Here is a 27,922-nt window from a genome sequence, read left to right on the forward strand (position 1 = left end):
TAACCTTAGTGTTTTATTATTATCATGATTAATATTGTGTTATTGGCCACTTCTAAGCTTAGAAGACAGTTGTTAAAACCTAACAGTCCAAACAGACTTCATTTTCCAATTATTACCAAATTACAAATGACCAATTATTTATTTTTCTTTTTATTATAATTATTAGTATTATATTGGGGCAATTATGATTAAATATAAATTCTGACTGTAGCCTATATATAAAAGACTTCATTGTTGTCTAGGTGCACGGAAACAACATGAGACACAGAAACATCACATTTTTTCGTTTGCTTTTTTATTCCCAAAATCAAATTAACATAATAAATGGCAAAAATTATAGCTTTTTTTTGTTTCCAGCAAATTCAACTATGGAGTTTACAAAATGCAAAATCAAATGAAACATATCAGTAATAAATACATGTCAATTAATCTCATCCAGTGAAAGCAAAAGACACACTGAAGATACAAAAGAAAATACAAAAAGGAAGGCAGCAATGATGGCTACATTAAATAGGCTATCGGTATGGAATTGGCAGTACTACACTAGCAAACAAAGCAAAAACAATGTTGTTTATGGTTTGAAAAAAAAAAAAAGTCTCATCTCTCAAGCCTCTGGCTCGTGTGTTTTTTTAAAGTGCACATTATGAACTTTTGAAGTTGCAAAACAAAAGACATTAGGCCTACATACAAATTAAAAAATAAAAACACAACAAATATTGTAGCTACAAAAAGAAGAGTTTTTTTACATTATCAAATATAAGCAATTATCCATAAAATTATGATTTTGTGGAAGACAGCTTTTTGGTCGGAGTGACGTGGGAAATACCCATGGCAGTGCTGCGCGCGACATGGCAGAGGGGTCTTCCAGCCACATCTCCATGGAAACTGGAAATTATAGGCTATACATCTATTGGCAGAACCAAATCAGGCCTATCTCACACAAAAAAAATAATCTTTAGACTATGTCACAAGGTGATAAGATAGGATTATTGTTAAAAATGGACTGTTTTGAAAAAGCAAATAAAAATGTCCATCTTTTTAAAACGGCATTTTGTTAGCAACAGATACACTGCATGATTGACACGGTTTACACGGACATTACTTTGTTGTAGGCTACAGTCAACTTCTAATATAGTTTATTCTTGAATCATTTAGAAAGCAGCTGCGTGGCGATGGTGGCCGCGTAGCTTCAGTTCTGAGATGTCATCTTCTTCACTTGAGTGGAGCTCCATCGCTATTTCATCCGAGTCACTGAAGTGGGAGTGCGGGGAAAACTCTCCGTCGCTCCGGGGAGACTCCTTCCTCCCACCTCCCACCGGTGCCAGCGAGCTGCCAGCCCGGGTGGAGGACACAGGAGAGGGCGAGCGCATCGCTTCTTCAACCAAGGCGGAAAACGACCCATCATCGAAGGAGGAGCGGAAAGGGATCCCGCTGATGTGGACAGGTAAGCTGCTACCTGAGACGGGCACAGCCGCTGCTGTCCTGCAGGTTGTAGGGGACGGAGAAACCCTGTCCTTCGCCCCGTCAAACCCAACAGTGGGTGAAAGCATAATGTCACACTTTGGCGAGTTGCTGTTATTGTTTGACGCGTCGTTATTGCTGCTGCTGCTGTTGGAGGAGGAGGAGGACACCGGACCTTGGAGCAGATCGGCCAGCGCGTTGATGTAAATCTGCGCCATCTGCAAAGTTTCATATTTGGAGAGCTTCTTGTCGTTGTCAAACGCCGGGATGACGCTGCGCAGCTCGTCGAACGCGTGGTTGAGCCCGTGCATCCGCCTCCTCTCGCGCGCGTTGGCGGCCACGCGCCTCTGCTTCTGGACCCCGTTGACAGGTCTGCTGGACTGGGCTCTCTGTCTCGTGCATGCGTCCTCCTCGGGCCCGGGGATCGTGCCTTGAAGACGGCACAAGTCCCTGACTTTGAGCGAGGAAGAGGAGGGGCTCTTGGCAGGTTTTCTGTAGCTGGGAGGGCTGGGGTGGCCCGAGGACTCCGGGGAACTACTCTCTGAAAAATGAAAACAAAAATTTAATGAAGTGGAATACAACCTAAAATACATGCATATACATCTCATGACTGTTTTAAGTTGTCAACTAATAGCATAACTAGCCTATATTAAATTGCGCAAAATAAACTTTGCACCTATCTATCTATAAGCCTGTGTGACACCTGCACTGTGCCCCCCAAAAACTTCATCACCACTACTAATCCCAGCTGCCTGTTGAATGTGATGTTGCATTGCTTCAAAATGTTTGAAATTAAAAGCAGCGTTTCTCACCGTGGTAGGAGCCGGTGCTCGGGCAGGGCGAGTGCCGCAGGTACTCGGGTGAAGTGGCGTGTGCCGCGCAGGTGCCAGAAGGCTGCACCGGAGCCAGCCAGGCGCGTGGGTCACTGCTGCTGTCCACGAGCGTCAGTCCAGGTTCGATGCGGGACTCCGCGAGCTGCTGCTGCTCCCCTCCCCTCTCCATCACTTTCGGGCTCTGTAGCCGCGACTCGAGGACCGCCACCTCCCGCGCGCCTCTGCTCCAGTCTTCCACATTTCGGACATCCATGTTTCCAAAAACACCCCAAAAGGTAAGTTGAAGTTGAACCAACTAACAGTATTACGAAAAAAAAAAAACTTCTTGGGGGCACGCACTGATATGCGGGTCGCTCTGTGTGAATATAACTGTCGCGTGCGAGACTCCTTCTCTGGTGTCTCAAGGCGCGGCGTCGGTTTAAAAAGCGGCACGCGTCTGGGAGCCCCCCTCCTCGCGCTGGTCGCGTGTTGACGTCCAATGAGAAGTCTCGGTAAGGCCTCAAGAGAGGTGATTACGGCCCCCCGAAGCTGGACTGTTTATGATAACGTTACAATTTAAGGAGTGTTTAACGCAAGGGAGGTAAGGGGAACCTCCCACAGGACGCACGTGCATGGAGAGCGTGGACAGGACGGCGCGAGACGTGCGCAGCTGGGACAGAATTCCTACCTGTTCGTGTGTCTGTCTGACATCGCAGGGGAGGAGGGGAGGGAGCTGGAAAAGGGTTAATTTGCCACCCTATATTGCCTAAAGTGTTTCTTGCGAACTGTGCGTTTAAGTTTGCACCCCACTGGCACCCGTAAAACCTGCTCCAAAGTTCATGTCAACACAGAGTTTGCATCACACATACAGGTGAGACGACTGAAAGAAGAATCTGACAAAATATTTCCCCCAAATTAACTAACTGTGGGTCTTAATTTCAGAACAGGCACTATAGATACATTTTTATTAAATTTAGAAAATAAACAGTGACATAAATGCAGGAAACAAGTTGTAGAAATCAACAAAGTTAAGGGAGGAAAAACCCTGAAGAGAAAAAAGTACGCAAACTTAAGCTTGAGCAAAAGTCATCTTGGAAAAAAAAGAGATGCCAAAATATTTTGCGGCTCCTGGGGCTCGCGCGCTCATTGTCAATTCATCCATTCTAAGATCATCTCCAGTTTCCATTTTTCTTTTGTAGCGGCTCTAAAAACCTTTTGATCCAGCTCTCGGAACGCCCTGTCGGTAAAAAGGGCTTCACAGGGAACGGAAACATGAGCAGGGGTCTCGCGCTCAACACTGTTTCCTTTACTGACACGAGCTGGATGTGGCGCGCGGTTGCAACTGGAGGCAGCGAGGAGAAAGTGCACGCACACACACTGACAGAGAAAGATGCAAATACTCACACATGCAGAACACGATGTGACAATATACAATCACCGATAGAGCTATTGGTTTATCAATAGATATTCCAATAAGAGCTTTGATCACACGTTGAAAGGAAAGGAAATAAAGTTTGGACAAATTACAGCTGTTTAGGGAACCAACCAGTGATCAAAGCAGCCATGCTTACTGAGATGCAAACTTTACGCCTAACCTGGCAAATGAACAATGGGCTAATTGCTGGGTGGAAATTGGCTATTTAACCTAATTGCCACAGTCGATTTAAAGTATAGCCTCACAGGCTGTATGTTAAATACAGTAGCCCAATGTATGAGGCACAATGATCAAGCAAGGCAACCTGTTACTACCCCCAGTTTTTACATTATAAGACCTGATCACAGAATACAGGCCACATGGAAACACCATCCTAAGCATAACAACTTTGACATACAAATATATAGAGCGGTTAGACATATTGGTTTTATTCTGAAAGGGCTCCCGAGCTGGGAATTGTGGGAAAAACAAAATTTGTGTGAAGAAATCCCATAATTTCAGAGATAATCCGACATAAATCTTTTCTATTTTTATTCATGTATTCATCACGGGGACGTCTTGCGGGCTAGAGGTCTGGCGCCGAGCGTTCGCCCCCTCTTCCCACCTACAAGCCCCCCATCCAACGGGCCGGCCCGGGCTCCTGAAGCTACCGACAGGTTGGATATTGTAGCTGGCGATTATTAAAGTGTCGCGGCCACAATGGAGACTCTATGTTCCATTGGTCACGCCTGGGGGGCTCCTCGAGGGAGAGAGGAGGGAGGCTCCCATTCCAATGCGCGAGAGCAGTCTGCGTGCTGCCGCTTCTCATTCCCATCTCCCGGGAGACAGGGGCGCGACGGGCACGAGACCGGAGTGAGGGGAGCTGGACAGGGATATCAGAACTTAACTGGAGCCTTTCAAAGACTTGCTAAAACTCATAAAAGTTTTCTGTCAGGTGCTAAATTATTAATGCGTTTTAAAACTCTAGGGAACTCCCATGTCTCCAAACTTTATGAGTTTGCCACACAAACCTGGAAAAATCAAGTGTAATTGGACAATACTTGTATTGGAAATAGGTTAGACATATTGTATAAGTAAGCAATACTGTTCTACTTTGCACTCTATAACCTTTATTTTATTGCTTTAGTTACTTTGAAGATCAGCATTGTGCATAATCATTTTAAAAAGTATGACTCAGCCTATTATCATGGATGAATATACACTTAAAAAACACCCCAACCAGCTGCTACATTATAATGCTGCTAACATGCTGATGTTGTAAGTCTCCAGTCCAAACGTTCTGACACTTTAAATAGGCTACATTTTGCTCCTAGTACTTAAACTTAAATTTAATTATGAATGCAGGACATTTACATATAACGGATTATTTCTAGATTACTGTATTTTTACTTTCAGTTACAGTTTTTGCTGCTTGGCCCCTGAAACTATCGAAATGTTGACAAAAAGGCGATCAGAGGGACTTTAGGTACAGGTTTACTCTTCATATAGGAAATTAAACATACTTTAAAACTTCAGTGAAAAGCCTAGTCCCAATTAAAGGCCCAGTCCCTTGTACTAGCCTGGTGTGGCTACACATTTTGACAAATAAAGGCCTGCCTCTATTAGACGCTTGGTCTGGTTGCAAAGTAGTTCATTTTTATGGAAGATCTTTGAATGTATAAAAACTACCCACCACAAACTGCTACCCACCTGAGCTAAAGTTAGTTAGCTCAGTTCATTTCACTGAAACCATGAGCACCAAAGAACGATTAATTCAGATTTACCTTCTGAAGAGGTCATAAAGTCAAATTATGTGTCCATTCCTTGATTACCCTTCAAGTTATTCATATTCCTTTAGTCCCTAAGGATCTTCAGATCAAAAGAATCAAAAAGGTTTTCCATAAAAATGAGTCCAAGTAGTGCGTATTGTTTTAACAGAATAAAGTGGTGTTGTGTCAGCATGCCAGATGCCATAATCCTCAAGTGTCTTAAATCTCTCTGATGCACTGTCTGTCGGAGCTAGATCAAAAGAATGATCCACTACTGATATTTTTTTCTGAGCCTAATTTTTAAACAAGTAGTATTCATACTGGTTTAAGTAAATGATTTGATTGCATTTCCTGTCTTTGCTGAGCAATAGTTTTGTGTGAAAGGAATTAAAGGCCTGTCCCAAATACAGGCCTGTTGAGCTCAGTGATATAAGCAAATATTAGTCCAGGTTATTAATTTAAGTTTTACGGTATTATAATGATACTGATAATGATTGGAGGCTACATGAAGATGCACACTTTGATCCCTGACTTGTACAATGAGAAAACTTTCACATTGACCTCAAGTTTGTTGTGTCAAGTATTCAATGCACCATCATCATCTGCTACATTAATTCATTTTATTCATTTTCAATAATTTGGGGATTACCTGCCATTTATATTGTTACAAAGTACAAACTGAGCCAAGTCTGAAAGAGAGATGGGGAGATCTCTGACAATTGGAGGGGGCTAAACAGTGTCACCCACTGGTCAAAGTGGAGAACTACAGTGTAGTGCTCCATTGAACTTGACAGCAGTCGTCCTCAGCAGTGTGTCTATCCAGCTGTTACACAGCAGCACGCAGGCCTTTGAAGTGAAAGACACAAAAGCTCAGCTCAGGCTTGAACTTAAAATCTATTCCACACATAAAATCATCTCAGATCAGTCACACCCATTTAAAAATGTTATATTTTTCCCTTTAACTTTCACCCCTGAAATCTATTAAGTTTAATTAACTGCAGCTACGAGTACCGTGAGTGATGAAATCCCTTTTCATCCCTTATTAAATGACACCCTGCCTGCATCAGTCAATTTTACTCGTGTATTTGTTCTGGATCAATTGTCCCTTTGAAAATTAAAAGGTCAAAATTACACTGTGACGTGCAAGTTAACAACCCCCCACTGAAAGCCTTGTTAGTTAGTCATTATCACAGGGTCAAACCTTAAGGATGGATTTTACTTGAAAAACCTTTTCTTTTGTTGAATGATCATTCTGGATTTCTCTCCCCGACTACATAAACAAATCAGATGTCCCTTGTTGCCGTACGATAAGTGTTTATAAAATGATAATATCAGAAAAGAGGGTACAGAAGAGAAATAATACTAAAGCTCTTGATGAAAGCATGACTACTCACCAGTATCTGGGTCAACTTACTGATAAGATGTAACTTGCTGGACTACTGGAAAACAAGAAGACAAGCCACATACAAAAAAACAGAACGCTGTGGAGAGAAGAAACCTTTGACATTTTTTTTCTGGAAAAGGAAGAAGCCTCTAAAAGAAAGACTTTGACAGTTGCTATGACATTACTAAGACAGGTGAATTCAGAAGGTGTTAAGGATAGGAGCTTAGTAATTCAGTTTGTCCGTGAGGGAGAGAAATACAGAAGGGATAAGTTAGTGAGGAGGCAAGGGTGTGGCCGCCTAGAGGGTGCTTGTGATTGGGAAATGCAAGTAGATTTAGGGGGAAAGCTTGTTGTTCCCCAGGAAATAGTTTGTACCAGGCAGAGGCCTGACTTAGTGTTGTGGTCAGTGAGTCAACGGATAGTTTATTTCACTGAGCTGACAGTTCCTTGGGAAGACCATGAAAGAAAAAAGCTTAGATATGCAGACTTAGGAGCAGAAGCTGAGCAGCGAGGATGGAAGACTAGGATTTGTCCAGTGGAAGTGGGGTGTAGGGGATTCATAGCAAGATCAGCTGTCTCGCTCCTGGGGGAACTCGGAGTGCGGGGACAGAGTTTGAGGAAGACAGTGAGGGAAATGTCAGATGAAGCAATTAAATGTAGCCAGTTTATCTATTACAGAAGAAATAATGTCAGCTGGGGGCCAGCAGGGGGAACTACTAAACAGGGCACATAACTCCTTGAGATCAGGTGGAGAGATCCACTTCCTCTCAGGAGAAATCCAGGAAGAGGAAGTATTTAAGTGTGGGAGTGGCCTATTGGAATCCATTTTGTTTGAGGCCATGTGGCAAGGTGAGTGTGTTTGCTGATCCTGTAAGTTCAGTTAGCTCCTTTAACTTTAGCTTATATTGTAGTTATGCTATGTAGCGTGTGAAATAGAGTATGGTGAATGTGCTAGGAAAGGTAGTATCAGCCCTGTTTCTACCTGGAGCTCGCATGTACGGAGCCTGGGTGTGGTTGAAGGTGGCAGTGCTGTTTGGGCTGAGAAAGCCATGAAGGAGGTTATTGGTTGGTGGAGAGCAGTGAGACCTGGCATTAGGGGAGTGTCTCTGGGACGCCAGAGATCACTGTCTAGCCTCCTGGAGGTGTCGTGGGACCAACTAGACGAAACACTGGTGAAAGGAGGTTCCCACCCAATGACCCCAAAGACATGTTAGTTATCACTGCTCATTGGTCTGTATAGTAAAGCCTTGCCATAATAGCTTATCGTAGGACTTAGGAGGTTACTCACTGAGTGCTGATCCTTTTTGAGAGCACAAACTTCTTGTGTTTATTTGAATGTGGATGGTGCTTTAGTGTGAAACTTTAGTTTTATGAAAAGTTGGTTATTAGTAAACAGAAAGCTGAGCCAGAAGGGAAAGTACTGGTCCACCCTCACCTATGGTCTTGAGCTATGGATAATGACCAACAGAATGAGGTTGTGGATACAAGTGGCCGAAATTAGTTTCCTCAGAAGGCTAGCTGGGCTCAGCCTTAGAGATAGGGTAAGGAGCTTGGACACGCGGAAGGAGTAGAGCTGCTGCTACTTCACGTTGAAAGCAACACATTCAGACTCCGACCTCATCGCATATTGACGTGCTTGGTCATGGACTTTCCACATCTACATATGACATGCAAGGTACCCTGGGTGCATTGGTTGTTGACGTTCTGGGACACCATGTCAAGTTCTGCCTGTTAAATGCATTGTCTTCTTTCAAAATACACTTCCATTTTCACAGGAAATTTACTGTTTACTTGCAGTCTCTTTCAGAATAAACGCACTACGTTGGTACAACACAACTTGACGTTTTTTTCCCCTTCAACAAACACACATGGTTGGGTTTAGGCAACAAAAACACGTGGTTAGGTTTAGGAAAAAAAGAACAGGGTTTGGCATTTGAATCTTAGGGGACACAAACTCCGCTTTCTCGGGTGAAAATCGGTGTCTGTTGGAACCATCCACCACCCCATTTGGAGTTTCACTGCCTTAACTTTCGTCCTTGTCCCACCACATTTCCCCAGGACACTGCTGGGTGCCTTTAAACTATAACAGCAACTGGCTGCTTTTCATGCCAATGTTAAGGGACACCTTTTTTCATTGGTTTCTGACACCGCAAGTCACTGCACAAGTGCCGGATTTCGACAACTTCGGAGAGAGACCAGGTTCTTGAAAGGGGTCAGTTGAGGTGGTACAGGCATCTGATCAGGATGTCGCCTGTTAGAGGTGTTCCAGGCACATCCCACTGGTAGGAGGCCCCGTGGCAGACCCAGAACACACTGGAGGGATTACCTCAACTAGCCTGGGAATGCTTCGGGGTCCCTCAGGAGGAGCTGGAAAGCCTTGCTGGGGAGAGGGATGGATGGATGGATGGATGGATGGTTCTTAGTGAGATGCCTTTATCTTTGAATGCTCAGTTCAGGAAATTTACAGATGTTTAGAGCTAACAGAAAAAAGACATAAGGATTTTAGCATGAGGAAAAATTCAGTTTGTTGATGAATGAGATGATGTACATTACAAAATTTACCACCTTTCACAATATGATTGTCCAGTTTAGCAAAAACAACAAATACCATCCCACTGTAGAAAACCTGTTTATTAGACAAATTATACACAGAAAGCTTTGCCACTTGTAACAGAGGCCCCAGTTTGTTCAGTTTTTGAATAATATGCAACACATACAACAAAATAGGCCTATATTAAATACTGTACATCATAAATTTTTGAAAATTATCAAGTAAATCCTGTAGTTCTATGTATGAAATTAAAAATGTTAACAGATAGCGCAAGAGCAAGTTTGTGCATGCTTTCTTTTTAATCAACTTGCCACTTTTTGTTATTTAGCCAGCAAATAATAAAATGAACTCAGGATGACGTGAGAAAAGCAAAAGAGTTTGTGTTCGATGTGTTTATGTCGACCATGGGCAGAACAAGGGAAAACCAAATGCAGTAATGTGACTGCTAAACGCAACACTAAAGCTCGTCATGATATACTCTTTTCTTTTTGTTAAACAAAAATAGCATCAACATGTAAAATATACATTTTTATAATGTCTCTTTCATTTATACTAAATAAAACCTTTTTAAATGTCTGTGTCCTATTTGTCATTCAATAGCCATACTGTAGCCTAATATAAGAAAAGAATGCCTAAGAATGCTTGCTTCAAAACACTGTGGCTCGACTGAGTTCTCTACGCACAACATTTTGCGGTTTTAGTTCTTAAAGATAACAAACTGAAAACTTGTTCTAAACAACTAACATTATCAATTATTAATACAGTGTTAGTGAAAAAGATTTGGTTCCATTTTAACCACCCCACCCGCTAATCCACAAAATATTCCTTTAATGCTCTTAATGTGTACCATTCCCCGTCCCCCGCCCCCAAAATGCACCTTAATGGTCTCATTTTAATTAATTGGCACTTTAAAAAAAACAAGTTATATAAACAGTACCCTTAACATTACAGATATGAAATAGAAGTATATTTCGGACTCATAAAAGGCAGCCATTGGGTTCCAATGGCCGTTGACTCTTCGTGACATTCCCGTGACCCTAAAGCACAACCACTGATTTGCTGCTCTAAAACGTTTCCAGTACGCGGTGATATTTTGGATTTGACTGGAGGTCGGGAGGGTACAGCTAGCTAGTTGACATATAAGGCCTGTACTGAAGATGCTGTTGCAATGGCTTCTCCTCAACAATAAAATAAACTCCATTTCACCACTTGAACCTGATAAGAAGTGATCAATGACCTCGGACGTGACATGACCTTACAGAATGCGCTTTTGTCTTTTGAACACTCGGGCCATGGCAGCACTAAAATTAAGCAAAATAATAAAAGAAAAAAAAAAAATCAAAAGTAAAAGTTTGAATGACTTAATGATGCAAAACCAGAGACTACGGCACTCATTTAGCAGTTTTCAAAGTTTGCTGAGAGAAAAAAACAAGCAGACAGCTCAGAACAATGTTATTTTTTGTACTTCCTGACCAAAACACATTCCACGCATTAAAATCTATTTTTTTTTCAAAAACAAAATTCAATAAAAGACATATAATAAGCATAAGCTTTTTTTTCGAAGTCTTTCGGCTTGTCTTTTATGTTTTTTTTTTTCTTTAAGTTGTTTTTTTTTGTATCATCCCTTTATACTATCCCCTCTGAGAGTCTGATTGGAGGATCTCACCTTGACTTGAAAAGCAGATAGCACAGTACAGGTGAGAAAAGAAAAAGATCAGATCTACATACAATCACTTACAGGTCTGTGGGCACTGGTACAGTGCAGTGGGGTTGACAAAGAGTCTTTAATGTGCATCAAAGTGGTGAAAACAGTTTCAGGCTGATGCACCAAAATGGCAGAAATAGTTTAAGATCGACGCACCAAACTGGTGATTCAGTGTCATATTGTTGCACTGTCATGGCATTTCAGCAGTTTTGAGACCGATGCACCGTGATGGGGTCAGCGTGTGTTCCGTTGTAAAGTCTTAGGTCTACTCAGGCCACCATGTGGACACCACCTTGGGGATGATAACACATTTAGAACCGCAGGTTTTGGTGAAATGACACCAGAGAAGAGAAAACTCATATTGGACTCCCACATAGTGAAAAGGCAGAGTAAAACTGGAGAAGTGGAATCTTCCGTTATTCACTGAGATGGGGCCTTTTCAAAACTACAAGGGGCTGCTGTATGTATTCCCAGGGCTACAGACAAAACTATTGTGATATACGCCTCCATAAAACAACAACTCAATAATTGCTTAGTAGTGTGAGCCCCTTGGAGTTGTTTAATGGCTAAAGACACCACCTGTCATCCACCAATGGCAGCCCTGAAGCTCACAGGAATATAGACGTGTTTCCTGTGGTTGGTGTAGTATAAACTAAACCCTCTGAGGTGGGGTTTAGGTAATAATAGTCAGGTCATTTCAGCAGATCTCCATTACATGAGGCAGTTCTCATATCGTAAAACAGAAGCAATAAAAAAGATCCCCTTTCACACATATCCCCCAAAATAATCCCCCAAACAATCACAAGAACAACAACAATAAAGCAAAGATCCAAGCCCCGTCTGTACCCCCCACCCACCCACCCGTCCGTTTTTGCACCTCACCAGCACGGTTTGCAGGAGGATAAGGAACGCCCCAACAGACCTCCACCTCCTCCATCTTCTCCACATACAAAATGGACACCCCTGGAAACACCCAAGCAGAAACTGAAAACATAAAGATTCCTATGTACACATCTCTATCCTCTGACTTTTTAGCTTAGCCATAATGTATTTGTTCTACCATCCCATGACCGACCCTAGCCACCTCGCCCCCTCCTTCTGCTCCTCCTCCTCGTCCTCCTCTTCCTCCTGAACCAACCATATCCTCAGCAACTCCTCATATAGAGGTGCCCCTGTCTGGATCATTGCCATATCCAAAGTTGGGTCCTGGACCTGTGGGCTGGTAGGGGATGGAGGACATTGTTTTAATGGGGCTGCGGAAGAAACCACCGTTGGGGGCCCTCTGCCTGAAAGGGCCCACCCCGCCAGTCCGGTGGTCCTGGAGGACGCCCCCGCCGCCGCCACCGAAACCAGCGGAAAATCCAGCAGCAGCTTTGGCAGAGAGGCTGCGGCTGAGGGTCTGGATCTGCTCGGGGATGAAGGTGGTGGTGGTGATGTGGGTGTTGCGGAAATCGCTGATCTGCTCGAGTGCCTGGCGCGCGGCAGGCAGCGCATCCATGTCAAGGGGTGTTAAATCGACGGAAGAGGTGGAGAACTGCTTGTGGGGGCTTTCATCCTCGGTGCACAAGCTGTTAACCCGGCGGTGTAGGTGCTCCAGGTCGATCTCCTTATCGTCCTGCAGGTGGGGAGGGGCGGGGGAGGAGGAGGAGGATGGAGAAGAGGAAGCGGTGTGGTAGATGGTAGAAGGGAAGAGACGGTAATGCAAAGGGAAGGCAATTGGAAAGGATATGACAGGAAGAATCAGAAGGGATGGGATAGGAGAAAGATGAGTGTTAACGGATGGTAGATGGAGAAGGGAACAGAGGATAGGATGAGAGGGATGAGAAAGAGGAAGGGGGAGATGGTGAGAGGAAAGATGAAAGGGATGAATCAAGGAAAGTTGGATAAAGGAAGGAAAGGTAAAGGAAAAGGATTGAGGGTAGTAAGGAAATGGAGAGAACATTGAAGGAAATAGAGCAGAGTATGTGCAGAGAGGATATATTTTGAAAAAGAGGACATGGACAAGGATGGGGTGTATTTGTATTCAGCAATAGGGATGTCATCCATCCAACCAGCATAAATGGATAGTAAGAAAAATAGTGAAAGCAAGAAAGGGGCATCAGATAATGCAGATGATAAAGCAATGAGGGCAAGATAGTACGCATGGGGCCAAATGAAAGTTTTGGCACAATTAACAATGAGATAAAAGTCCATAATTAAGTGCGAGAGTGAGAATGAAGGTAAATAAATGGTGGTCACGGGGGGAACGTGGATGTGACAGGAAGCAGGGAGAGCAAAAAGAGAGGAGGGGAAGGATGGAGGGAAGAGAAGCACACTCTGAGCTGTGGTCAGGATATTGAAAGAGAGAAACATACACACACACACACTTCTACAAGGTCTTTAAGGGAGTGCAGATAATCTGGAATACACACAGAAAACACACTGCCATCATGCTGTGTGCTCTGCGATTCCAGGGTGCTTCTATTGTCCATATATTAATATTACACTATACAAACAACTTAAATTACGGAAGGCAGTCCAAATGCTCAACAATACCTTACTTATCTTATTTTTTCCTGCTTATTGTCACCATTGCATTCTGGCCATCATGCCAAAAAATTCACATTGAGATTGACATCTCATTTTCAAGTGAATTTTTTTCTCCAGGCCACATACAATTCATCGCTGCTATGGCTTATTTCTTACTGCATCATACAACAATCTTAACAATCTTAAAGACAGAGTGCATACATTAACTTAAGCTTTAACTTAACTTACAGTATATATATTAAATGAAACTTATAATTACTATATTCACACTTAAATAACTTATCCACATAGTCTAAAGGATGGTAACACTCAGTGAGAGGTGTGTCATGCTTTTACTGGATAGGGGACAGTGGTGCAAGGGAGCGGAGTTCGCAATGGATGAGGTGAGGATATAGAGAGGAGCTGGAAGGTGTTAGAAGGTGCTGGAGAGAGTTTCCGAAACTCTTAAAATGTTGTCCACACACGTGTGGCAATGTGCTTCTCTGGTTTTATGGAAGGCAAGGGTCTCAGAGGCAGGTGTAGGGAAGTGCGGGGTGTCACATTATTTTAGGTGGTGGCTTATTTTGGTGTTTCACACTTCATGGAAACACTAGGTAAAGTCAAACAGGGTTTTGTGAGGAGGGGGAGTCACATCATTAGGGGGTAAAGATAGAGTTACTGACCGTGTCCGTCGGGTCTGGGGGGTCTGGAGGGGGCTCTGGACCTACTGTATGTAGCTCACGGACAGAGGGGACCAACAGTGGTGCCCCCTGGTTGCCATCTAAGGAAGGGACAGTGGGAGGAAGGAGAGGACGAGGGGGCGCTAGTGTTTGTCGTGTCACTATCATACACACACTAAATGTTTTGAAGGGGGGGGGATCCAAAGGGTAGAGTTGGTATCAAAGAAATGAAGGGAAGTGGAAGAGAAGAGTGCATCACAAATGGTCAGTCTGCTGTCAGTGAAAGGACACTAATGCGAGGAGTGATCGAAAGGGACTGAGGCAAGGGGAGGTGGAAGGTTTTCGTGGCAGGAGCTGACTGGATTTATACTACTGTGATGGGAGGTTCTCCTCCATTATAATGCCCACTGTAACATTACAGAAGAAAAGTCAACGCCGAATCACCCAAATCATCATAACCTGTACTGACATTAATAAAAATAACTAATCTAAAATGTCTGAAATGTATTTAAATATACATCACTAATTTACTGTGCAATACAAAGGCCTTATTTTGGAGAACAAAGCCAAGTTTAAACCATAAAAATGGTTTTTGGCTTCATATTGTAATATGAGGTTTTGCAAAAATCTCTGTTACATAAAATAAATACTTCATGGAAGGCTTTTACCTGCATATAGAACTTTGCAGAGCATACAACTTTAACTGTCTGGTCAAAGAAGATGCTCTATTTGCCTCTAGATAGAGAGACAGCACCCTCTAATGGCAGAAAGGCAGCACTGCACATATAGTCAACTGGCAACATGCCAGATATATAAATGTTTTTGAAAGAGGTACATTTGCTTCCAGCAGAGCTTAGCTTGTATTGCGAACACCAACAATTTGAACCCTGCTCCTTGATGTCCTCTTAATACATCATCATTCATATAACATCTATCTTCAAGCATTACTAACCAATGGTTTATTTCTATCCTTTATTGTATGTATAACCTTGGGGTGGGAGGTGATGTGGTGAAGGTGGTCATTCTCATTTTGGGGGTGAGCTCGGAGGGGTTGGTGGGTTCGTAGGAGTGCTGCACGATCAGGGCACAGGGAATGTCGCAGCATGCTGGGGGCTGGTAATGGGTGGCAGTGGGGGCAGTGGTGTTGGCGGTGTTGGGGTTCTGGTTCTGGGTCTGGCCACCCAGGGCAAGGGGGTGCTCGTTGGGGCTGTGAGGGCAAGGATCAGCAGCTTGCCTAGCAGATGGGCCATCTGCCTGTGTCTGGTGTGAGTGTGTGACGTGCATTTGTGTGTGCAAAAGACAGGAGCAGAGAGACAGAGAGAACAGAGGAGAGGGTGATGGGAGAAAGAGATGTGGAGTAATTTATATAAATGTGTTTGTGTGTTTGTGTGCATGCAAGTTGAGTGGGAAGATTAAAACAAGCCAAAATAAAATTATAAAAAAAATAAAGAAGCCAAATAGACACACAGGCAGACAATCGGCAGACGGAGCGGAGACAGAGAGGGGATGAGTGACAGACAAGATCAGGCAGATGGGAGGATTGTAAGGTGGAGGAGAGAGAGAAGTCAATTGGAGAGACAGACGGGTGGGGGGTGAGCGAGAAGAAAGACACGGCAGTCAGTCAGCACACACAGTTAAGCAGGTCGTTCTGTGTTGTGTCCTCAGAGAGGCATTCACACAGTCGTTATATACCTGGAAAGGGGAGATGTTTAAATGGCATTTTGTATTGCTCTCTCCCTCTCTCTTTCTCCCCCTCGCCCGCTACACCCCTCAACACAGAGTACTTATCTACAAAAACAAAACAAAAAGGAAATATGAGAGCTTTGAGCCACAGTGACACAGATCATTATATAGAGTTAGAACGAGGAGGCCGGCATTTCCCATCCAAACCACGGCAAGAAGAGGTCAGCTGTTTTAGGCAGACCTGCGAGGATGATACGCAAGGAAGTGCCCGCTCTTCTCGTGCTAAATCTACATGGATTATATGAAATATCAGACATGGTCAAAACCACAGATGTTACCATAATGGAAGAGTTCTGACAACGGTAATCATTTCTACTTAGTCAATATGCAGCATTACAGTTGCGGCTCTTCGTCTGAACTTTCAGAGATGCGGTTGATTCCGATGACAGAACTCTTTCATGCAAACTTCTCGTAGAACATATATATAGGCCAAAGAGGGTAAAGCAATACAGCCGCCCTGTTATGAATGAAATGGGCCTCAGACACTCATTTGGAAATAGCTTGTGAGGAGAATCAAGAAAATTTAGACTAGCTTCCAAAGCAGTGTGGAGGGCACCTTTTTTCCTTTAGATGTACAGCACTATCATTACAAACATGCCCACTTCGCCCACCCAGGCACCAACCCAAAATGAGATCAGATGCTTTTGAGCACAGTGAAAGAGTAGCAATACAGGGGAAGATGACACATTTCCATCCATGTTTACTGTAGTCAGTAATTTAACTGATATCTGAACTGTCAAAGAATCCCAAATAGCAGGGATGACTTGCAAGGAGACTATTAATACACATTTACACCCTCACCCCTATATTATGTGTGCTTATCTTCGTCAAATGTGCTCAATCGTGACACTTCATTGGTGAAATACATCAGTCAACTTCTGTGGAAATGTGTGTTTCTGTGTCTGTGAGAGTATAAGCCCAGTAGAAGGTACTGTTTACATTGAGAAGCAGCCTCATAGATAGCAATGTCAGCCATTCCACAACACATAACACAGAACCATAAGCACAGACACAAAACAGATAAGCTGACAGTCAAAAGCAGTTACCACGGCATTACAGCAATGAATGCAAAGGCAAGTACAAACATGTACAGTATGTGATTATGCATGTTTTAGTATGTATAAGAAACACAGAGACACAAAGACTTGCAGCTTAGTTGTATTAGAGTTTGAATGGTGGATTGTGGGGTTTTCATGTATGCAGGAGGCATGTGCGTAATGGTGTTTTGGCCATACGACCTGATGGATGAACACAGTTATGATTTGCGCCAGTGTTTAAGTGAGTTCTGTCCGTCTTAAGTTGGGGAAAAACCATCGGGGACCATGAAGATCATGAACAGATGTGTGTCTTGCATTAATGGGTTTCATGATATGGCATATCTGACACAAAGGTTGGAGCATTCGTTATATTGACACAAGCCTGACATGACGGAGGAGGCGAGCTAAATGTGAGGCAATGATGACGTGTGTGCATGCACGTGAGAGCTCATTGGTGTGTATGTGAGTGTGTGCGTGTGTGTGTGTGAGACCAAGAGCGGTCGTATTGGGGAAGCTGTTTGTCATCTTCAAGGAGGACAAATGAGAATGAGTCTTTATAATTTCCTAATTAGAAATGATTAGCACTGTCAGTGTGCTTCTGAGTACATAATCCACAGATTTTATGGTGAGAACAAACTCATAATCCCAGTGATATAACTGCACTCAGTGTACATCGATGCTTTTAACATTCGTGCACTTGCTCATTTTAGATGCAGCCAAGAGGAGAGTTGGATCAGCGAGTATGCAAGAACATTTAAAATGTTCCATGTAACACCATGGTTTTAGTAATTCCCACAATCACGAATCCTTTAAGTCTGCTATAATGCATCCATTAGTAGTGAAGAAACCATGTAAACCCCATGTGGCTGATTACCTGGAATTCTCTATACAGCAAGTCTATAATGTGTCTTCCTGGACACAGTAACTCACTGCATTGGAGTCGAGCATTGGAAGTAGAGTCCTCATGCCAAGTCTGCACTCCCAATTCAAACTCCTGGTGCCAATGTATCCTACAAAGCCAAGTTTTCTATCCCCATGCATAAACAGTGGGTCACCAGGCTTTTCCATTTTATGTGATGCTTGCAAAAATGCACAGGGAGCTGCATGCTCTTGGCTCGGCGCGATGGTCTCAAGTGGTGTTAGCATTCACTGTGACAGCAAGACAGAGGTCAACGAGTTCTTCATTTAAACTGACAGAGAGCGAGGCGTCTAGTGGAGTTAATTACAAGCTTTATGGTTTGCTTCACTTTATTAATTTAACTTTAGGAAGTTGGATGACATTAAACACACTAGACTTACTCCATTGGCCATGACTAAGGCCAAATTGCACGCAGAGGCAGAGCTCTCCCCGGTCGATAAAATGCAACATATGCAATTTATCTAATTAGCTGCTTTGAAGTTGACTTAAATTTGTCTTCCTTCCTCCACTGAGTCAGGACATGCTGCAGTGGTCCCAGCTTGACTCTCTCCTCCTCTGTTCTCAGCAACCATCTTTGCAGCTGGTTGCCCATTTGGAAACATTCTGCACAGATGGTGATTTGAGATCTGAGTGTGGCATTTCCACTGTTTTTACATATATTATGATAGGATCATTTTAGGACAAATTAAGAAATAATATCTCAGCTGAAAATGAAACTTTGATTGATGAGGTGCGTTCTGTTTGTTACTTGCTGTGGCCTTTACAGACAAGTCGTCAGCCCTAAGGCCAGGGTATACTTAGAACAAAATAATTTGGACGACCATGCCAAAAGTGTGTATCTCTTTTTCAAACAGCCATACTCAAAATGTTTGCTTTTACAAAGACTGGCAAGGCACAATAATCAACGTAACACTTTTGAACTAAGTCCTCCAAGGCATTAATGTTGTTGCACATGGAAGGTGACGGTAGTTGTGTAGAGAATAGACCCTTTCAGGGCCGACGTCACAATGACGTCAGTTTGTCACCTGGAGGCAAAAAGCAATTCTCTTAAATATCTTAAATCTTTAATGTCTTAAAATGTTGTCTTGTTGTTTTATTAGGAGCCAGAATAGGAGTCATGGCTCAAAACTTAAATTTTATCGCATATCAACAGCCACTGCCCACCAACAAAAACGTTAAATGCGATAAGACGAAAGGACTGGATGGTGGCGATTATCAAAAATGCTCACATGTGCAGCTCACACTTCGTATCAGGTGAGGGAAAAAGTATTTACTGTTGTAGTGATGAATAATGTTAGGTGTATTAAGAGTTATCATGTCCACTCATCAGAAATTGGGGAGGTATTAAGAGGAGTATTGGATTTCTCTATAACGCTTACTTTTTAGCACCTTAGCTAACGTTAGCTTCGGTAGCAAAACAAACTGCAGGAAACTGTTCAAGTGTCGTCCTCCTTTGTGAGACTGACCTAGTAATCAACCACAAAGCTTCCTGTGACATCATCCATATAGTGAGAGCATATGGGTTGGCCAGTCTGGTCCTGTTTGTCAGCGTTTACTTTTTCAAGTAACACTCGCGGTCCTGTAGAGGGAGTGACCTGACATGGTGCATTTGTAAATTCAGTCTGATGATCTACACTAAAATGAGAGCCCCGTTGGTTGAAGAAACGTAACGTTAACTGTCTATATGAATTAACAAACAGGTACGTTTGTTACACATTCACTCCGCTCAGTCCTCTGCTGCTCCGTCTCCCCAGACAGAGTGCCCAGAGTGTGCTCCAGCACGCAGAATGAGCATTTCTGAATGCACAACTCGCATCGTCTTCCTCCATTGTCTAAAACAAGCCAACAGAACTTGCTAGCTAGTGCTAGCTAATGTCTGTCGAGAATTGTTTTGCCTCCATCTAAGCCCCGCCCACCAAAAAACATCATACTGTTTACTAAGAGTAAAAGGGTCTATGAAACAAAGTTCAAATCCAGCCTTCTTTCTCACCTCCACACACCTGCGCACTCGCTGAGTAAAGTGGGCATACTTGTTGGAACCAGGAATTGGAGTTACAAAAATTTACAAATGCAGCCTCAGAGCGGAGCGGGTGCAGGGGGTTTTAGATGCTGTTTGATGATGTGACAAGCAGTTTGAAGGGCACTGACCCTCTTGAGGTTCAGTGATTACTCTGAGCAAATCTCGAGCTGAGCCAACAGCAAGCAATAGGTCAACGCTTTGATAGGGTGAAGGATAACGGTCAGGGGTCAACTATCAAAAACAATCATGGCTGACTGAGCAAACTTCATTTTCACCATGGAAGCACTGACGGGGGCTGTTAAAATGATGCACTATTAACTTTGTACTTAACTTTGATAACCAATTGCTTCACTCCCACTATCTTTCCAATGCTTTGTTTTGATTTGCATTCAAATAAAATCTCACTCCCTCCTCTCAACATAAAAAACACAACAACTTGAAAACTATAAACCTCTTTTATTGCCTCTCAATGAAGCGCGGGGCTAATCATGGCAATATCACTAACTGGAATTGCATTATAAATGTAAATCATCCATATGTGACTTCTACATCAATAACAGTGATTTCCGTATGTCAGTAATTGCCTGATGCCTCCCTGCGAAACCTTGAACAAGATCTACAAAGAGAATCAAGAACTATCACCGTTTAAATCCCTGCTGTCCCTCCTATTCACTGCTTCGACTCCACGCCTGCGCTCAGTCAGGGGCTGATTCCACTGGCTGCTCTGAGTGGCTAATGAAGATGGCGGGGGGGCGTGTGTGTTTGTGCGTGTTGTAGCTGAACCGCACTGTGCTTAACATGACTTTGGGCCCAACCAGAGGTTTGGTGTTTTTGTGGCTGCTCGCTTGGTGGACATGACTACCGATCTGAATGACAGATTAAAGCTGGTAACTGAGCAGGGGGGCTGGACGTAGGGGGTGTCTGTCAGTGTGTACTTAAGAAAAAAAAATACCTGATCCAAAAAAAATTGACATTGGCAGTCAGTTGGGTGCCAAGGCCTATTTCTGGTTGAGTTGGGAGCAGCAATGTGGTTTCCCTTGACTGGGCCTCAAAACTGATGACTGTGTTTCTTATTTAGGCACTGTGCTTTGCACTGAATCAACTGAGAGATAAAGAATCTTTAAGTGGAATACTATAGCATGCACACTTAGTATTTGATATATGTAACTTGATTCACTAAAGCAGTTAGATGGTGGAGAACTGAACCGTGGCAGCAATATATAGGCAACTAAATTAAGCTTAATTTGATCTAACTGCAGTCAACCTGCTGTTGAGCGTGTTGCTCTACTCTCACCGCAGTTTGTAGCCAGTTTATTGGCACATCATGCCAGATGCATGGGGAACTTACACATGGCAAATTAACTGAGATGGGAGGAGCCTGTGCACAGCTTCATAGCTTCTGCTTGTGCACGAATCCTCTCGCAACATCAGCCTTAAACTGATTCATTTTCTAAAGAGGAAAGAAGACTCCACTTGGCGTGCAAGTAAAATTAAACAATTAAATAAGTCAATGAGCAAAGAGCCCAAAGGACAAGTAATAAATACAACAAATCATTTGCCACTGTTGATCAGTCGCAAGCAATTGCAGGTGGTGTATTGGACTGCAGTAAACAAAGCTGTGTGAAACTTCCAAGCAGTTTGTCAAACAGGCGTGTGCACACTACAATGATCACAGCTGATGAGGCGCATCGCTTGAGTCACAAATCACCTACTTGCCTGCAAAAACACACCGATTTTAATTTGGTTTGTAGTATATTTCTGTCTTTCAGGTCAAAGAGATTCAAAGAATTCAAGAAATCTTCTCCAAAAGCTGGAGACTAATGCTGTAGTAATGCAATAATGTGTGATGATGCACTAATGTCAAACTAGGAGCTGCTAATTTAATGATATGGAAGCAGTGGTTCATAGAGTTCTCACGTTGAAACTTTCCCCCTAAATTACTTTCCAGATGACTGGTGTTATCAGTCTTTTATCATGAAAAGTAACCTGATCTGACACTAAATCATCCTGGGTACAGCCATAATTTCCATTCCCATCTTTTTGTCATCTTTTCTAATTTATTCTTGGTGGAACTTTAAATTAGCATGACACCCCAGATTAAGGAGACGGGCCATGCTTCTCTTCTCTTTCTGGGAGTCGGAGTCATGCAGAGATGTTCACTTAGAGAGTCCTAATTAGTGTAATGGTCATCTTTTTCTCCCCCATTAAAGCCCAGTTTTAGTAACCAGGCAACAATAGCTGTAGTGCATTATGGTGAGCTGGTTTTATATGTGAAAGACTGGAAGTTGAATGACGGGGTGGTAAACTGTTTGGCATTAATTCTCTATAATCATCCATAAGTTAACCTTCACCTGCTTTTATCAAAGAACTTCCTCAGAGGGGGGAAAAACACCCAATTGTTTGAAGCTGAAGTAATTTACCTGATGGCAAAAACATTTTCTGCTAAAATTAATCTGTGCTGCTTCACGCCACAGTCTAATTTGTTACCAACACATAAATAATTAACTCTAAACCCAAAGTGAAAATATTATTCCACACATAATTACATTTCTTTCAGTTCATCAGTGGCATGTTTTGCATTCCAAATTTGCAACACTTTGCTGCAATTTCACAGTTTTGATTTTTATTTATTTACTTGAGCACTTTCTCCCTCTGTGTTTCGGTAAACATAGCAGTAGGCACGAGAGGTGACAGGGTGGACTGCCGCTGACAGTTGAACTGGAAGCTGGTACGAATCTTTGTCAAACTTTTGTCTCCTGCATTGGAGAGCTTGCAACGACGCCTAGCACTCTGCTATGTTCTGGTGAAAGGGCCTGAGCTTGATTACAATGTATAGCTAAAAACATAACTAAACATGCTGCCCCTTTTTTTCCCCTTGAAGATTCTACTTGTCTATGGTGCAGCAAACAAAGCCACCAAATCACAACAGACTGCAGGGTTTCTACGAGGGAAGGATGTTGCCAGCATCACTTTGATTGCCTCAAATGATATACCCGCTGAGGTGATCAACCGCATATAGGCTGATTGGATATTTCACAGGGCGCTGCTGCTAATTTACAAGGTGGAGTGTTGCCACTGTTTTCGAAGAGAATGCCGGTATAAATATCGGTGCTTAACACTGTGAGTCAGTGTGTTCTGACTCTGCCCTGGTCAAGGCACGCTGCAGTTTTCAAACAGGCCCTGGGGCTGTTTTTGTATTCTGCTTTTAACGTTGCCAGCGTCCTCTTTTCTCCAAAACATTAACTTTTCAGAAAAATAAGTGGTTGATTACCCTGTTGACACTGACACATTTGCCTCATTTTGAATTAATCAAGACCATCAAAATAGCATTAATAAAACATTAAAAAGAAGAGGTGAGCAAATGCAGGATACTGAATACATTATAGGGCCAGTGCAGTTGCAGTCCGTATTGAGGATCTGGACTGTGATTGGGCATTGTCATGGTGAAAAGAGACGTACATTACAATGTAAACATGGTCTCGGCAGACTAAATATTTTAATGTGTAGACATGAAGCTAGATCAACTCATTCATATTACATTAAAGGTATACTATACAGGATTATAAACACCTGGCAGCGAAAATGAATCCAAAATCCAACCACAGATTTGCTCTTGTTTGGTGTTTTGCCCCCCTATATTTGCGTTTTTTGGACCCTGTGTCGCTGACATGCCTGTTGCTTATGGTCTGGCGCCTGAGCGCTGTGGGGTACATGCCAATTAACGTTCCAAACACAGAAAATAAGAAAATAATGGTCGAGGGTAACCTGGAAATCCAGATGCCCCGCCCCCAGCAAATTTGAATTTGCTCTGCACGGGGATCTGGCCCCAACGAGCAGAGCCCGGTGAATCGCCATCCGACCAATCAGATCAGTCTGTCTGACAGAGGCGGGCTCTGGGCGGGCGTAATATGATAAGGACAGTGCTGCGCCGTAGGAGTCTAAAAGTAAACAGCCAAGATGGCAGCTGCCGAAGGACTGCGTCCATTCAATTTAGCTTTGGAAGAAACGCTAAGCCAACTACACTTATTTTATTCGCTGAGAGAGGAACAGAAAACTGCCCTAGAAGCCTTCACTTCCAGGAAGGACGTTTTTGCCGTTTTGCAGACGGGATACGGCAAAAGCATAATATATCAGTTAGCCCCACTGGTCGGCAAACAAATGGGGCTCACTGCAATGAATACGTCACCTTGTTTTCTGCTCTGATTGGCTATCGTGCTATCCAATTGTGTGCGGCAGCATTTAATATGCCTCAGTTAGTGCCGCCCCTTGGGTAGGAAGGGTGTATCGATGAGGGCCAGACTCAAAATCTTTCTAGATTTGAGTCTCCAGCTAGGTCGAGGGCAGAGTCTCTGCAGAAAAATACACCACCACATATCTCTAGTGGGTCATGATTACTTCTGTATGAGTCTATGCATTGTTTAATTCAGGAAAATCCTGCATAGTATATCTTTAACACTTTCTGACGTGTGTTTAATGTGAGTATATGTACCCTGGACATGTCACCCAGGCCATCTATGGCATCACAGTTAAAGATAGATATCTTATTTGGCATTGTGAGGACTAAGAACTGGGTGAAAAATGAACAAAAGTTTGCTTTTGACAAAGACTGTTTCTTTGGCTAATCGTTTTGATAATTTGATGGTAACTTTAATTACGACAGGGTGCTTTATACACTGACAGTCCCATTAAGATCATGAACACGGGTGAGAAAGGAAAAATTAATACTACAATGTTCTCGGAGTTTCTGAAAACATTCGGGCCCTGTTTAACCTTTCATTCCCTTCCTACATTTACAGAGATTTTTACACACAAGACTATGCAGAAGATCAATGCCAGTTATATCACTGGAGATCTAATATAGCACCTCCAGGATTCTTTCTGACAGAGTGTGCAAAAGCCTTGCAACAAAATACAGCTCCGGCCTGAGCTATCAGCACAGTGTTGCTGATGTTGCTTGTGTGCAAATTAAGTTCAGGGGAGGTGACATTGTGAACATGGGAGGTTTTCAAAGGTTCCAGACGCTGTCAGCGTCACAACTCCTTCACGAGGAAGGCTCTGCTCATATCTCACACACCATGACAGGAATTGACTTGTTTTTTCACCTTAGCGTCCCCGGTCACAGAGTCTAGACTTTGTATTTAGTGATTCTACACCCTTCTCCCCTTGCCTCAGCTAGACCTGAAACGAAACCCATCATCCATCCATCAATCTATTCACTCTTACTTTTTTTAATCCCTGCTTTCTTTTTTTGCCTATTGCACAGCTTCTTTCCCCTGTTGCAGCATAAAAAACACCTGGGATGATGTGTTACAGACCCTATACCGCTCTCTGTATTACTGTTCCTGCTTTCAGTCACCCATCCATCCCCCTACCTCCTTGGAGGGGACCCTGGATCCCTTCCGTCGTGACCACCAGCTTTCCACCATGGCAATGAGGCAGGAGAGCACCACGCCGGCTGCCAGGACACAGAAAACGCCGGCGAAGCTGTGGATGTCCAGGGCGTTGCCGCGCTGTCGTGTTTGGACCGAGCTGTAGAGGTCACAGGGGCTGTCCTTGGGCCACCACTTAAGTTTCAGTATGTCCATGTCACCGTTCTGCTGGAGCTCCAAGATTCTGGGACACAGGCAGGAGACGCAGGCATGTTAGCAGAGACTCAAGTACAGTTAAGGTGAATATTTCACACACACTTACAAAACAGAAATACTGCTACAAAAACACAAAAGTAAGCCAGGTATACATGAATGAATGTGTAGATGCATGAATGAGCAACAAGCCAGCAACATCCAGAAGAGTAAGATAACACTGTCCAGGATGAGCACAGTCATTATGGTCATTGAAGGTGTCTGAGTGTAATTTGAATGAGTCAAACCCTACAAAACAATCACGGAAAATGAAAAGTATCCATCTGTACGAGTCAACTGCACAGAACCTGACAACACTGCAGCTTTTACTGCAGTTGCTATAACTCCTCTCTTCCATTTGAGGGCAGTGTTTGCCAGTCAAATCCCTCCCTGATCCCTGACAACCATATTGGGCTGTCAAACTCATTATGGCTAACATTAATATGTTTTGCAGCACAGCGCGAGTACACTGCCACAATGTCATTGCGCAGCCTAGCTTTAGTCCCACGATTGATGGCTTCAGAGAGGATACAGCTCAGAGGTTGATGGGGTCCCTCTGTTAGCCTTCAGCTTATTATTTAACTGGGTCGTTCGTTTTGGTTTGGAGGAGAGCTGCAGACACACACAGACAGACAGCCGTACAGAGGCTCTGTTAGCATTTCGGCTGGATATTTAACAAGCGATCTGGCATGGAGGAGAGAGAGGGGCACTGGGAGAGAGAGAGAGACAAAGAGAAAAAAAGGCAATGTGGGAACGTGTGTGCGTGCGTGTTTATGCATATACGTCCCTCACAGGCACATACATACTAACACAGTAAACAAATAGATGCAAATAATCCCTAAGCCGCCACACTGATTGACAACAACAGGGTAGACACACATCCAGAAATGAACAAAGTCACAAACTTGACTGCACGCATGTCAAAGCAAACTTAAACAGGATGCATACATGTGTAAATAGAGACAGATGTTTGCAATTATCTGCACAACTTCCTGGGGGCAAGCCCCCTCCTGCAATTTCAATGACAACGTGCTGACATGAACGACAGTGCCCATCTCTCATCTTCAGCTTTCCTCATGCGGAATACACAGAACGGACTGAAATCAATCAAGGAATGCAAATGGGCCCTACAGACAGTTTACATAATTAATTTCATCCACAATAGCCAGAAAAAAAAACATGGCTCATTTCAATGTAAATCAGCTAAACAGGCTCAGGCAGGCACGTCGCTCTATAACCACGTCACTCTCATTAAGGGACACTCAATTATCACTACCTGAGCTTTACTGAGCTGGAGGGACTATATGGTCAAAATGTCAGTTGTGGTTGTAGGAGAGGAGAGGAGAGGAGAAGAGAACCAGACAATACGAGAATAGAAAAAGTAATTCGAACAGCAAATCCACCGACATTCATTCTAATACGAGATCATGTCCACCAACTGCCGGCTTGATTGTGGGATTGTTTGGCTCAGATCAGCGCAGATTAGTGCCAAGATTAGATAAGACTTTGTGTAGACGATATGCAACATTGACTCAAACAAATTAAATCAAACTGATCTGCACTAGTGTTCAGCAGTAGTAGTATAGTAGCAGCACTGGCCTAGTTGTATGCCCTGGTTACCACTCGACTGGCATGAAGAAGAGGTAGTCAGTGTAGAAATCCCTCATCACACAACAATCTTGCATCTGTTCTTTTTCAGCAGTGCAACAGACGCTGCTCCTTTTTCCTTTTAGACATGCAACTTTTGGACTGTAATAAAGTCAGGACTTGTGCTTCTGACATTGCTTCTTGCTTGACCCCTCCCTGCACTCACTGGGACGAATTCGCAAAAAGATTGTGCGACTTTTGCAGCCGCTAAACCTGCACTTTTAAGACAACAAAAAAAAAACAAAAAAAAAAGTGTAATTCTCAGAGCACCCACAAAGAGTAAATTGATGCAGTCTCTTTGTCCCTGTGCTATTTGCATGTGTTTAAATGAGGTAATGTGCATACATTTGGTGCAAAATTGGCCCCTTTCTATGCAAATCAGCCACACTGCAAAACACCAAATCACCAAAAGACCAGCGCTAATAGCCACATGTAGTTGCAGGGAAATTATTAGCGTCTTCAGAGAGTTGGTGGTAACTGAAGCGCATTTATAAGGGGTGTCACGCCCAGACTTTCCAGTGATTATGGCAGCAGCACTGACAGACTGGGATAATAAATCCCAAATATGGTCTCTCTCTGTCACATTTAAAGTCCTCGCTGAGAGTTCTGAGGAATGTCTTTGCACCTCATCGGTCAGGACCTGTAGCTCAT

General features: G+C 43.2%; 2 protein-coding genes across 5 annotated transcripts in view; both read right to left on the minus strand.

Annotated features, from left to right (window-relative positions):
• Positions 1 to 306: 306 nt before the first annotated feature.
• atoh1a (atonal bHLH transcription factor 1a) lies at positions 307 to 2,959 on the minus strand. Its single transcript, XM_033620331.2, has 2 exons — positions 2,274 to 2,959; positions 307 to 2,002 (listed from the first exon to the last, which is right to left on the minus strand). Exons 1-2 carry the CDS (start codon positions 2,545 to 2,547, stop codon positions 1,152 to 1,154), a joined length of 1,125 nt encoding a protein of 374 aa, XP_033476222.1. The 5' UTR covers positions 2,548 to 2,959; the 3' UTR covers positions 307 to 1,151.
• A 9,143-nt stretch (positions 2,960 to 12,102) lies between these two features.
• The window catches only part of grid2 (glutamate receptor, ionotropic, delta 2), a 723,252-nt gene continuing 707,432 nt past the window's right edge, over positions 12,103 to 27,922 (minus strand). The window contains exons 15-17 of one of the 4 annotated variants that reach the window (XM_078170662.1): positions 25,376 to 25,616; positions 15,273 to 15,544; positions 12,466 to 12,711 (exon numbers count right to left, since the gene is read on the minus strand). In XM_078170662.1, the coding sequence (XP_078026788.1) occupies positions 12,606 to 12,711; positions 15,273 to 15,544; positions 25,376 to 25,616 (619 nt within the window). In that variant the 3' untranslated portion in view covers positions 12,466 to 12,605. Of the gene's footprint in view, positions 12,712 to 15,236; positions 15,545 to 15,976; positions 16,073 to 25,375; positions 25,617 to 27,922 lie in introns of all 4 variants that reach the window. The other 3 variants (XM_078170663.1, XR_013492025.1, XM_078170661.1) reach the window with 3 other exon arrangements.

The sequence above is a fragment of the Epinephelus lanceolatus genome, chromosome 9 (genome assembly GCF_041903045.1).
Source record: "Epinephelus lanceolatus isolate andai-2023 chromosome 9, ASM4190304v1, whole genome shotgun sequence".
In the NCBI taxonomy this organism is placed as follows: Eukaryota; Metazoa; Chordata; class Actinopteri; order Perciformes; family Serranidae; genus Epinephelus; species Epinephelus lanceolatus.

Excerpts from the sequence above, each read along its gene's own strand:
- atoh1a (XM_033620331.2), bottom strand. The coding sequence starts at position 2,547 with ATGGATGTCCGAAATGTGGAAGACTGGAGCAGAGGCGCGCGGGAGGTG. Across the intron at positions 2,003-2,273 it reads GAGCACCGGCTCCTACCACG|AGAGTAGTTCCCCGGAGTCC; the intron begins GTGAGAAACGCT and ends TTCATTTTTCAG.